Consider the following 13,584-nt stretch of genomic DNA (forward strand, 5'->3'; position numbering starts at 1 on the left):
AGTCTTTCTAATGGGAATGCCCATCATTTAGAATTTATATAGTGTGGATCACTGGCATGTATGTGAGAGGTCAGAGACTTTCTTAAACAGATTATTATTTGTTTACTTGGTTCAAATATTTATTCTCTGTTAATTCTCCTGGTTTTCATTATTTTCAGCAAATATAAGAAGTCTCTTTCATCACAAAGTTTTAGATTTCCATTGCAAATTTCATGTGGGTTGCAAAGGAAATGAGAGCTGCTGTAAAACCTTGCAACTTTTAAAAGCTGACCACAGGGAATTGATTTTATTATGGAAAATTCTCCAGAAGATTTGGATATTAGCTGCCTCTTAGAAGCATATCCTTGAATTTCTATATTACTAAAGCAATTCTAAAAGGAACAACAAAGCTTGAGACTAGTATAATGTCAGAATTTGGTTCAAAGCAATTAAGAGCATTATTTAAAAGATACTTTGACTGATAGAACATCACCAAAATAAAAACTTTATAGTCTCCTTCCTCATATTAGCATAGGGGATTTTTTGGATAAAGTGATTCAGAGCAATGATCCATTCATTTAAATATTCTGTCCCTGACTCTGACATGATCCATTATTCAGCTTCTGTCTGCAATGGTACAAAAACACAATTACTGTCTGCTTCTTTCAAAGATATCACTAGATGCTGTGCTGTAAGATTCATTGCATCTTAAATTTAAAGCTGCACTGCTTAGTTTCTTTTCTAAGTGTAGATGATTTCTCTTCTACTTTTCTTAAGGGGACACATTCCTGAGAGAAGGTGGCATTCCCCTACCAAACTTTCATTCCCAAGTGTCCCTCTAATTTAAGGAGGTTTCTTCTTAGATGTGATGAACTAGTAGAGCAAGTATGTCAAACTCAAAGGCTAACATGGGCCAAATAAACAAGGTTTAATTTTATGTGGGCTGCAAAAAAACAAAAGCTTCCATTTTCATAGAAACGTAGGTTTATTTCAATAGAGACATGCCGAATACAAAGGGCTGAAATAAATGAGTCATCGTTAACATAAAATCATAGAACATTTTAATAAAAATTAATATTTTTTCTTGAACATTAACTTACCAAACACTAAATAACTACACAAATTAATAAATGTAATGCAAATAAACCTATTTTTCTTGTTCTCCGAAAGTGAAATATTTCCTGTTGCGCACACCAAAAACAAGTCAGTCCAAGACTAATGACGTGGCCATCGGCTCTAAAATATTCGCTGATAGTATTACTGGAGAGAAATGATGTGCATGCGCATAAGAGAAAGGAATGCAGCACGATTCTAGTAATCAGTCATTAGCGTTATTAATAACTAGAGGCCCAGTGCACGAATTCGTGCATGGGTGGGGTTCCTTGGTGGGGTTCCTTGGCCTGGCTATCGGGGGGCCGGCTGGCTGGGAGGAGGGGTTGTGGGAGGTGGCTGTGGGAGGTTGGCTGTGAGAGTGCACTGACCATCAAGGGGCAGCTCCTGTGTTGAGCATCTTCCCTGGGTGGTCAGTGTACGTCATAGCGACTGGTCGACCTGTCATTCTGGTTGTTCGGTCATAACAGTCGCTTAGGCTTTTATATCTATAATTATGTATAACAGGATATTGTAAAAATGAAGTTATGAAATTTTTATGAAAATGTTTCTTACATACCGTTATATTGGCTGGGCCACAAAAATATTCGTTGTGGGCTGCATGCAGCCCGCAGGCCGTGAGTTTGACATGTTTGATGTAGAGCAGGGGTCCTCAAACTTTTTAAACAGGGGGCCAGTTCACTGTCCCTCAGACCGTTGGAGGGCCGGACTATAGTTTAAAAAAAAACTATGAACAAATTTCTATGCACACTGCACATATCTTATTTTGAAGTAAAAAAACAAAACGGGAACAAATACAATATTTGTATTTGCATGTGGCCCACGGGCCGTAGTTTGAGGACCCCTGATGTAGAGGATTCTACACTGGATTTTTGTAGACTCAGAGCTGTGCAATAGAACTTGTTGCAATGATACAGTGTTCTGCCCTGTTCAGTATGGTAGCCATATGTAACTATTGAGTATTGAAACATGCTCAATTAATTTGAATAAATTAAAATAGCCATGTGTGGCTAGAGGCTACCATTTTGTAGAGCAAAGCTTTATTTTATTTTTAAAAAAATATTTTTATTGATTTCATACAGGACGGGAGAGGGAAAGAGAAATGGAAACATCAATGATGAGAGAGAATCATTGATCGGCTGCCTCCTGCACGCCCCCCACTGGGGATTGAGCCCACAACCCTGGCATGTGCACTTGACCAGAATTGAACCCAGGACCCTTCGGTTTGCAGGTTGATGCTCTATCCACTGAGCCAAACCAGCTAGGGTGCAAAGCTTTAAATAATTTTAGAAGAATGGACATTTGCAATCAATCATCATGTCCTCACTACTCTACAGTAGCTTTGGGACTCTAGTGGCAAATGATGGGGATTTGTGATTTTGAATTACATACTAGATTTTTAGATCATTTGATAAAACATCTCTCTGAAAGCTTTAAAGTTGTATTTACTTTCCCCTATAAAACTTGTTTTATCGTAGATAGATAGATAGATAGATAGATAGATATAGATATAGATATATAGAGATATATAACTCAATATCAATTTAAATTATTTTTAAAGTAGGGAATACAGCACACTGACCATGCTCTATATTATAATAATTATGGGATTAAAGAGTTGCCGAGTCTCTAATTAGGAGTTTCTCCCTAATATGGGAAAAACATAGTATTTTTGAGAGTTCCAGTTGGGAAGAGGAATTTTTAATCCTATAAAATTTCTATCCAGACTTGGAAATGTTGCCTGTTTAAGTCTTATTACAAAACAGGGGATTCCTGTTAAAAGTAGTGGGGAAAAGCTACTTTTCTGTTATTACATCTAGGAGAACTTGAATTGCTCATATAGGGGCTTCTTACAATCCTCAATATGAAAATCACTTAATTTCCTACCCTGGTAATGTAAGTAATATATGCTTATTGTAAAGCTTCACATGATACAGAAAAGTATAAAGAAGAAAAAAAAACTTAAACTTTTGTCACCTTGAGCCATAACCACCGTTAACATGTTTGAAAGGCCATCCTTTTATCACTCAAAGACCATTCATCACAAGGGATAAGTTGGCATAGACTGAAATATGAGTTCAGTTTCATGGTGCTATCTATGATTAATACCCATCTTAAAGCTGTGACTAGAAAAGCAGTTGTACTTGCTGCATTCCCAGGGGACCCTTACCTTGCCTGGAGCCATCTAAGAGAAAGACTTGTCCTACAGTTAGCCTAGAGTGTGAAGGGTACCATGGAATTGAGCCCATGTAAGTCTATGAAGGGCCTTCAAAAACAGGCAGATTGCCTGGCTGGCGTGGCTCAGTGGTTAAATCAGAAGGCTACGGTTTGATTCCCGGTCAGGGCACATGTCCGGGTTGCAGGCTTGATGATCCCCAGTGTGGCCATAGATCAATGATTCTCTCTCATCATTGAGGTTTCTATTTCTCTCTCTCTCTCCCTTCCTCTCTGAAATCAATAAAAAATTATATATTTTTTAAAAAAGCAGGCAGATTTTGGGAAAGCAGAACTCATCTTGCCGTTCAAAAATTTTTGCTTAACATTGCTTATTCTAATACCACCTTCTACAAATAAAATGTTGGATTTCTTATCTCGTGAGATGTGTTTTGTAATTTGAAATTCTGGGAAGATGGACTATGAAAATAACTGGCTATGATGATAAGTTAAATATCATCTCATCATTGAATGAGTTTCTGATTCAAAGATAAGACCTTTAAAGTATTTCTTGTGTTTGCTTCAATCACATCATGATTGTTCTCATTTCAGATCACCCCTATTTTGTTGGTGTCCAATTCCATCCTGAGTTTTCTTCTAGGCCGATGAAGCCTTCCCCTCCATACCTGGGACTATTACTTGCAGCAACTGGGAACCTGAATGCCTACCTACAACAGGGATGCAAACTGTCCTCCAGGTAACCAGCTTAACAATGACCCAAGATGCGGTTATCAACACTCTAGGTTTCTCATAAACTTTTTAAAAATATGTTTTTATTGATTTCAAAGAGAGGAAGGGAGAGGGAGAGAGAGAGATAGAAACAGGTGCTCACTGAGTCTGTTTCTTGAGTGTGTCCCTTATGGATGTGAGGAGTTGAAATCTGGTATCTGACCAGGGGTACCCTGGCTCCTGGATCTCCAAGTCAACCACTGTGTGGGTCCACCCAGCAGGAGCTACAGCGATTTCAACAGATTTCTCCTCTTTGTTTGGGATTTGGAAGTTTTGGAGCTCTCTGACACAGCTGCAGTTTGTTGGGATAGGCTGCAAAAACGCAGGTGGTTCCTTGCGCCACTGGCACAGCTTGGGCGGGGATGTAAATTGAGTGGGGCAGGGTCTCAGAGAATCACCAGGGCGGAGCAAACAGCAATGGTTGTCGTCAGCATCTCCGCGACTCCGACTCCGCGTCTCTGTGTCCCCATGACTCGCGTCTCTGTGTCCCCAAGTCCCGCGCCCCCATGGCAACAATGCTCCCTGCGAGCAGCTCTGCGAGAAAGCCACCCTCGCTTTCCGACCCGCTGCACGACAGTCCAGTTTCTCCCCGTAGGAGTCTGGGACCTCAGAATCTCACCTTAAACGAGCTCAGTGCGTTCGTCTCCCCTTCCGATTGAAAAAAACCGCGCATCCAGGTGCAGCCCGCCTCGCACTTGCCTTCGTACCTCTGTTCTTGGCGCCTCTGCACCTCCTACTCAGTCTCAATGCGCTTCTTTCTTTCCTTCTAGTTGTAGAACTTCCACTCGGCCAGCTTTCCCGTGGTTCTGGATGATAGCTGTTTTGTCTTATAGTTGTAATTTCAGTGTTGTTGTGGGAGGCAGCACCCACAGGTTTATACCTTACACCGCCATCTTGGTTCCCCCCTGTAGAATGATTTTTGAAATCAGGTTTGAGTAAAATAATCCATTGTGGATTTTCATTAAAATTTCTTTACATTTAAGTATTAGTTTGGTGAGAATTTATATTTTATATTTTCTCATCCAAGAATATATAATAACTTTAAAAGTGGAAAGAACTAGCCAGAATTATAGACTATACCTAAGTTAGCACCATGCCTAGGGTTAGTACCATAATAATTGGATATGTATTATTTAGAAGATTACCAGTGCCGACCCTCATTCTAGCAAACAACCCTTGTGATATTGCAATTGAGGACTGCTGGGATTGGTGCACGGTGTGTAAGCCTGTGCTTGTGTTACACAAGCCTGTTTATTTGCCACATTACCTGCTAGGGGATGCTCACAGTTCCTTAGCATTTCCTTTAACTGTGAGTTCATATGGGAGCAGGCTTTATATATTTTGCATGTCAGACGTCTTACCGAATTAATGATCACTCCTTGCATTCTTGAACCAGTGCACTCATTTTCATGCTGTGCCTTATGGAGCTGGAGTCTGGCCAGCTGTGAAGAGCAGGCTGAGGGCTCCAGGCTCTTTCCTGCTCCAGCCAAGCAGCTCCACTTTATCTGGCTCATGTGGCATAGTTCAGCATGAGATTTCATGCAAAGATGAAGGGTTCTGAGGCTGCATGGCTTATACAGCAGATTGGCGATTCCAGTGTGTTCCCATGTTGGATGTGTGTTGTGACCCTTCTCAGCCACTTTATTGTCTCCACTAGAGGACTGGTGCATGAAATTTGTGCATGGGTAGGGTCCCTAGGCCTGGCCAGCGATCGGGGCCGATTGGGGCCTTCTGGCTGCTGGCCGGGGCCTCCCTTCCCTGGCTGCTGGCCAGGGCCTTCCTTCATTCTGCGCCACCCCCTGGTGGTCAGTGCACGGTATAGTGAGCGATCGAACTCCTGTTCTCCTGCTCAAACTCCCGAAAGGACAACTTGCATATTAGGCTTTTATAAATATAGATTATTTCAGTGGTCATATGTGAAAGGAGGGTGATAGTGGAGCAAATTAGATGGCTGCGAGAAATAATTCACCCAATAATTCAACGTAACTATCTGGTTGTTTGCAAACATTAATTAATATACAAATGGTATCTGGGTGTGTGGCCTACCCACATGTGTGCTGTATGGCCTGCTGATTCTCGCATGGGGCTGGTGGTTTCTGGGTAAGCTCAGTGGTAGTTTCTGAAAAAAGTGACTGCTTGCTAGTGACTCCTGAGCAAGACACAATATGTCTCAGAGAGAAGGAAAATCCTCCTAACAAAACTCTGATGCTGATATTGGTATTACAACAGACTAACAGACTTCCATGGTTGGCAGAGAATTCCTGTGTATTAGCCACACACTGGTGCTTCCTTAAGAGCAGCCAGCATCTTATTTATCTCTGTCTCCCCGGCTCCCTGGCACACAGGTTTGTTTTTTTTATTACCCATTAAAGTAATAAATGTAGATAGTAGGGAGGATGGATATAGTCTAGTCTAATCTTGACACCTTGCAGGGGGGTTTCCAAAAAGAATGGTGACCATGAATTAATCCAGTGACAGACACCAGGATTCCAGAGGAACCTTGCATTTCAACTCCTCTCTGGCCACCTCCATGGCATTAGTGAGCATTGAAAAGCAAATGATGGCTTTGATGGCCAGGCTCTAATGTGAGCTGAATTGGGACTATATTTCTGTCAAACAAGATTACTGTCAGTTATCAATCCTAAACAAATGTGACAAGGAATATGAACTCTAGAATAATGACTTCCTTCCCCAGAAATTGGCTCATGATATTTAACTGTATGACACCTGCATAGCCAACATCTTTAAAACACAGAATGTGAAAATCCTTGGTTTTGAGCAAGTCCACCTGAGCTGTAACCCCAGCATTCTGCCGTGTGGGGAACATTTATCTTTTAGTGCCTGGTAAGTTGCAGTAAGAATATCATTTTGAGCCCTAGCCGGTTTGGCTCATGGATAGAGCAGTGGCCTGCAGACTGAAGGGTCCCGGGTTTGATTCCGGTCATGGGCACATGCCTGGGTTGTGGGCTTGATTCCCAGTGGGGGGCGTGCAGGAGGCAGCTGATCAATGATTCTCATCATTGATGTTTCTATCCTTCTCTTCCTCTCTGAAATCAATAAAAAATATTTTTAAAAAATAATATCATTTTGGGATCTAGAGCTGGTGAGCTAAATTCTCAGCTGCTCCACTGTGTGTAGAATGATAGCAATTATGAAAACTATTCCATCTTGTTTTAGACTTTAGTGGAAGGTTCAAGATGCATAACAGTTTTAGGAGAGTATTTTTTAGGCTTTTTAAAGCTAAACAAAACTTATATGAAAACTCAAACTAAGGGTCTTATTTTTTGGGGTCCCCCAAGACCACCCATACATTCAATGATTCACTAAAAGGAATCAGAATATAGTTGCACTCACGGCTGAAATTTATTACAGTGATGGAATAAGCATACGCAGCTGGATCAGTAAAAGAAAAAGTTATAAGTGGAGTCTGGAGAAATCTGTTTGTAAGTTTTCTTTTCTTGTTTTTTTAATCCTCACCCAAGGATATTTTTTCCATTGACTTTTAGAGAGAGTGGAAGGGAGAGGGAGAGACACCAATGTGAGAGAGACACATCGATTGGTTGCCTTCCGCATGCCCCCGATCAGGGCTGGGAGCCTGAAACCAAGCTATGTGCCCTGGACCAGAATTGAACCTGGGACCCTTCAGTCTGCAGGTCGATGCTCTATCCACTGAGCTTAACCAGCTAAGGCTGTTTGCAGGTTTTCTGTGCCCTCTCTCTTCTGTGAGGAGTCACACAGAACTCACTCTTCCTTTGTCAATAAAAAGGCAGCAATATGTGTGATGTGTATGCCCAGAGAAGCCCATTTGAGACTCAGAGTTTAGGGTTTTTATTGGGGGCTGGTTACATAGGCTTTCTCTTTCTAGCAACCACTCAAATTCCAGACTCTGAAAAGGAAAGCAAATATTTACCATAAATCACATTGTTTACATAGCAGCATAGGCCCAGTAAAATAATTTGTAATGGAGAAAACAATTTCCCAAGTTCCACTGCAAGCAGACCCTTCTAGAGATAGCAGCCTCAGGCCTGCTGTGTTAACTCTTTTGCACAAATCTAATAAACCATTTTTAGAATAAATAAATCCAATGGGAAATTATGGTCCATTAAAGAAATCTTTATAATTCTTTGCTGATATCTCTCCCCTGGTGTTGAAACATAATTTGTCCCATGTATAAAATGTAACCACAAATTTTCATGGTTTTGCTGGTGTGTAATGTACTGGAATGAGACTATTTCATGTAATTGTTTTTTTTTAATATATCTTTATTGATTTCAGAGAGGTAGGGAGAGGGAGAGAGAGATAGAAACATTAATGATAAGAGAGAATCATGGATCGGCTGCATCCTGCACGCCCCACACTGGGGATTGAGCTCACAACCCATGTGCCCTGACCAGGAATCGAACCATGACCTCCTGGTTCATAGATCAACACTCAACCACTGAGCCACGCAAGTTGGGCTATTTCATGTAATTGTAAGAAAAAAAATTTTTTAGGAGACATATTAAATGTACAGACTGTGGAAAAAATAGGTTTACAGTTGTGAGTACGTGAAACAGAGTTTATGCTTGTATTTTTATTTATTAACTAGTGGCCCAGGGCATGAAATTCGTGCACGGGGGGGGGGGGGCGCAGTTTCCCTCAGCCCAGCCTGCACCTTCACCAATTGGGGACCCCTTGGGGGATGTCCGACTACCGGTTTAGGCCCGATTCCACAGAGATTGGGCCTAAACCGGCAGTTGGACATCCCTCTCACAATCTGGGACCGCTGACTCCTAACCGCTCACCTGCCTGCCTGCCTGATCGCTCCTAAGTGCCCTCCCCTGCTGGCCTGATCTTGGCCCCAACTGCCCTTCCCTGCTGGCCTGGTCGCCCCCAACTGCCCTCCCCTGCCGACCTGATCTCACCCCTAACTGCTCTCCCCTGCCAGCCTGATTGCCCCTAACTGCCCTCCCCTGCAGGCCTGATCTCGGCCCCAACTGCCCTCCCCTGCCGGCCTGGTCATCCCCAACTACCCTTCCCTGCCAGCCTGATCTCACCCCCAACAGCCCTCCCTTGCCGGCGTAATCTCGCCCCCAACTGCCCTTCCCTGCAGGCCTGATCTCGCCCCCAACTGCCCTCCCCTGCCGGCCTGATCACCCCTAACTGCCTCTGCCTTGGTCCCCACCACCATGGCTTTGTCCGGAAGGAAGTCGGACATCTGGAAGATGGCTGGTTGACCCGGTCTAATTAGCATATTACCTTTTTATTAGTATAGATAGATTATATAGGATAGGATTGCTTAAATGGGGGAGGGGGGAGCCTTTTTCAGCAGGAGGAGATGCTCTTGGCAGACAAAAACACATAACCCCTATATCTGGACTGATAGCCAGCCATATGCACTATACTGCCAAACCGGTCATTAAAAACTTGAACCGCTTTCTTACACCTTACACCAAACAGCTGTTGCCCTTAAAACCCATCCTTAGCCCCCACTTTAGGTTCTACCCAGATTGTATTATTTTCCATATGAACAATGGTAAACTTACTTTTGCCCCACCATGTAATATACAAAGATGCTTATAATTGTGAGTTTTTTAGTATCTAGAAATAAGAACTTTATCTCTGTACAGAATTCCATTTTAAGTAACTGGATTGCGAGAGGGTGCAGGCCAGGCTGAGGGACCCCACCAGTGCATGAATCCATGCACCAGGCCTCTAGTTTAAAAATAAAAATAAATAAATAAAAAGGATGGTAATAGTACCCAGTTCTTATGGGACTAATGAAGATTGTTTTGTACTAAATGTAAAGCACTCAGCACAGTGCCTGGTCTATGGTGGGAAATTAAATGGGAAGTATGATGATGATGATGCTCTTATTAACATGACCTCAGTTCTGGTCTCCTTCATCTCTTGCAAAGCCTACCTGGTTCTATGCCTCCAGTTTTCCTCCTCTCAATCCATCTTCTGCCAGCAGAATGGTCTTCCTACATTATCTTGGAACTTAGACCTCTCAGGGTCTTCCCTTGACTACAGGATAAAATGCTCACAAATCCATACAGAACAGTCCCCAGTCCCCTGATCTCCCCTCAGGATCTTCATCCTTTAGGGTTGCTGTGAGGAACAGTTGAGATGGTGCTTTGTAAACTTTAAATGGATATGAAAATACTACTTTTCCCCCTTTGTTACGTTTCAAGCAAAAGTGAACTGGGAAATGTTTCTTTCTTGCTTTTTTAACAGTCCTTTTAAACATCTTTTAAAATGGCTCCCCCTCTGTGATTGTTTGACTCCAACTCCATACCTTGAGACTTCTTCTGGTCGAAGTACTGCTAATCAACCACATTTGAGTATACCTTCCCTCGGGAAGTAAGTGTTGGTTAAAAGGTGCTCTTTACTGATCATGGGTCACTGCAGGCTGATGATGTGGGGGCAGCCAGGAAGGGAGTTAATGGTGATAAACACTGCTACGTTCTTTGTGCCCTGCAGGGCTTGCATTCTGCATTTATTATTCAATGTAAAACTCATTCAAAGCACACTAAGTTTTTATTTCGTTACTCTTATATTTTATGGCTTCCAGGGGCTCTTTGAGAAGGAAGTAAGTATAGTGGTAACAATGCTTTGGGGAAAACTGTGTGCATGGGAACCTGTTTTAAAATATGCTTTTTCCACATGAAATGGATTTTGATATGAAGTATTGTAGGGACTCATGCATGCTGGGAATCTTAAGTATGCCATTAAAATGTTTTAATTCCAATCACCTCTTCCTGTCGATGAAGAAGAAATGGTCTAATGGCTGCCCCCAGGATAGCATAAAAGGTGGACTATATGAGGCATTACTGTATCCTTGCCCTAGCACCTTGGAATACATGTATTTTTATATTGGGAATTTATTAGGCACCAGGAATCTTTCATAAACAAACTTGACTGTAACAAGCCTTTTGTTTGTCAAATAACCATATGTAGACCGATGATGTCAAATCTTGTAAATCAAACCAGGGTTGTAAGGATAGCGGTTCCCATGCCTTGCAGCTGGTGATTTTGATTTTGTCTTGTAAGAAATAGTACAGTGAAATAGTTTTTTAAAAGAATGCTTTCATTATTTGGGAGGCACATGCATGCATCAGAGAGATTTGCTGTGATCTTACTTAACTGTGGATATCCAGACCCTTACCAAAACCTTTTTAGGGAGTGAGAGGAGGACCATTGCATGGTGATTATGGTTTGTTTTTTTTAAAATCATTATTCATTTGTTTTTAAATCAGCATTATCCAGTAGAACTGTCTGCTATGATAGAAGTGTTCTATAATCTGCACCATCCAATATGACAGTCACCAGGCACACGTGGCTACTGAGCACTTGAATATGGCTCAATGTGTTCGAGTGAGAAGGGGAACTTTAAATTTTATTTGATTTAAATTTAGATAGCTACTGTGGCTTGTGGCTACCACACTGGACATCGTAGGCTTAAAACTTTCCCCTCCTCAAATGTCATAACACACACACGAATGGGTCTGTATTCTGTGGCATTTCATAAAATTTAACATGTAAGACCCAAATATCTAATAATTCTCCCCACTCCCACTGAGAAGTGTGTGTGTGTGTGTGTACAGAGATTATTTTAAAAGACAGGTTAGACTTAAGAAAGAGCTGAGATGTTTTGAATTAAGTGAAAATATACCCAGATAAGTATATCTTAGGACTTCTTTAATTCTGTTCTTTGTGAAACAGAAATGAACCCTTAAGTCACACGTGTCTCAGAGTAGCACCCACATTTGATTGAATGTGCAGGAGCCCCTGCTGTTCTGCTTGTGGGTGATGATCCACATTTGACTTCTAGCAGTTGTTTTTTTGCTGACACGTGAATGCCATAAAACCAGCAAGTTTATCAGCATGCCTCTTTCGATAATTCTGTAATTGAGTGCAGTGGTTTATTTGATTGTTTTACCCTTGGCCCCTGACACATATGAAAGAAAGTTAGTGAACCCTGTCATTTACCTTGGAGATGAGTAAACCCAAACCGAGCCACACTTTGCTAGACTCAGCCTGTGCTATTTTGGTGTGTGGGCAGTGTGGGGCAGACAGCCATTAGACAGGAAATAAGAGCCATTAAGTTAGAAACACACCCACCCAAGTTCACTTGCTAATGTGGGTAGGGAATTACTGTTGGTACAGGAAACAATGCTGAAAATCATGCACTTGGCAGTTTTCATGACATCTTTATATTTCCATGACTTTTTGAGAGATACCATATTACAAATATGTAGCCTCCATGAATAGTGACAGCTTATATTTTTGTATAGTTTTCAAGAGCATACTTATACATTCCCTTTTGGCCCTCATAACATTTTGATGAGGTTTTAGATATTAATTCAACTATTTCTAGACTCTCAGGAGTTAGGTGACCAGTGCATACATGCATGGCCAATAAACGGTACAACCAGGAGTGACAGAGAAGCTGTGGGCCCATCCTACTCTTCCCCAGCCTGAGATTAGAGAAGGAAGCAGGTATAAAATCTGATAACTGAGGAAACTGCTTTGGGCCTTCTCACTTGTGGTATCAGGCGACATGCCCTGAGAGGCCATGCTGGCCCACTGCAGCACAGCTTAAACTTGAGCTTGTGGGCTGGGTTAGCATGATGGGGATTCTGGCCCCACCTCAAATGAGCTCTGTGCTCAGTGAATCACTTGAACACCCTTGACCTTCATTTCTTCTCAGATAGGGAATTGAGTACAACTTCCAAATCCCCTTTCTTTGCTAATTCTATGACAGGTAATGTTGCATAGAACCAGGAAAGATTCGGCATTTGTGTAGTAGTGAGAGTACATGGGAAAGGACATGTCAACGTTTGAGGCCAGTTTTTAAAAAAAACATTCTTCAGTTATTCCTGTGTTTTCTTTATTGAAAACCCTTTTGCAATAGCGAATTGATTTTTCTGAACTAAAATCTAATAAGAGGTATCTTCTACTTGAATGTTTTTAAGCATATGTTGATTTAAATGTTTAACATACCTTGTCTTTTCTGCCAATTCTTTTAAAAAAAATATATATTTTATTGATTTTTTTTTACAGAGAGGAAGGGAGAGGGATAGAGAGTTAGAAACATCGATGAGAGAGAAACATCGATCAGCTGCCTCCTGCACACCCCCTACTAGGGATGTGCCCGCAACCAAGGTACATGCCTTTGACCAGAATCGAACCTGGGACCCTTCAGTCCTCAAGCCAATGCTCTATCCACTGAGCCAAACTGGTTAGGGCTGCCATTTCTTTCTTTCTTTCTTTCTTTCTTTCTTTCTTTCTTTCTTTCTTTCTTTCTTTCTTTCTTTCTTTCTTTCTTTCTTTCTTTCTTTCTTTCTTTCTTTCTCTCTCTCTCTCTCTCTCTCTCTCTCTCTCTCTCTCTCTCTCTCTCTTTCTTTCCTTCCTTCCTTCCTTCCTTCCTTCCTTCCTTCCTTCCTTCCTTCCTTCCCTTTCCTCCCTCCCTCCCTCCCTCCCTCCCTCCCTCCTTCCTTCCTTCTTCTTCTTTTCTTTCTTATTAATCTTTTATTGGTCGAAAGGATTACTAATGAGCCCCCCCATTGA

The 13,584-nt window shown here is 41.8% G+C and overlaps 1 protein-coding gene across 1 annotated transcript in view; it reads left to right on the forward strand.

The window, feature by feature from the left end:
• The window catches only part of CTPS2 (CTP synthase 2), a 103,484-nt gene that overhangs the window by 86,082 nt on the left and 3,818 nt on the right, over positions 1-13,584 (forward strand). Inside the window, exon 16 of the mRNA XM_014455706.2 lies at positions 3,856-4,000. Within this exon, the coding sequence (XP_014311192.1) occupies positions 3,856-4,000 (145 nt within the window). The remainder of the gene's footprint in view (positions 1-3,855; positions 4,001-13,584) is intronic.

Source organism: Myotis lucifugus, unplaced genomic scaffold, assembly GCF_000147115.1.
Source record: "Myotis lucifugus unplaced genomic scaffold, Myoluc2.0 scaffold_49, whole genome shotgun sequence".
Taxonomy (NCBI): domain Eukaryota; kingdom Metazoa; phylum Chordata; class Mammalia; order Chiroptera; family Vespertilionidae; genus Myotis; species Myotis lucifugus.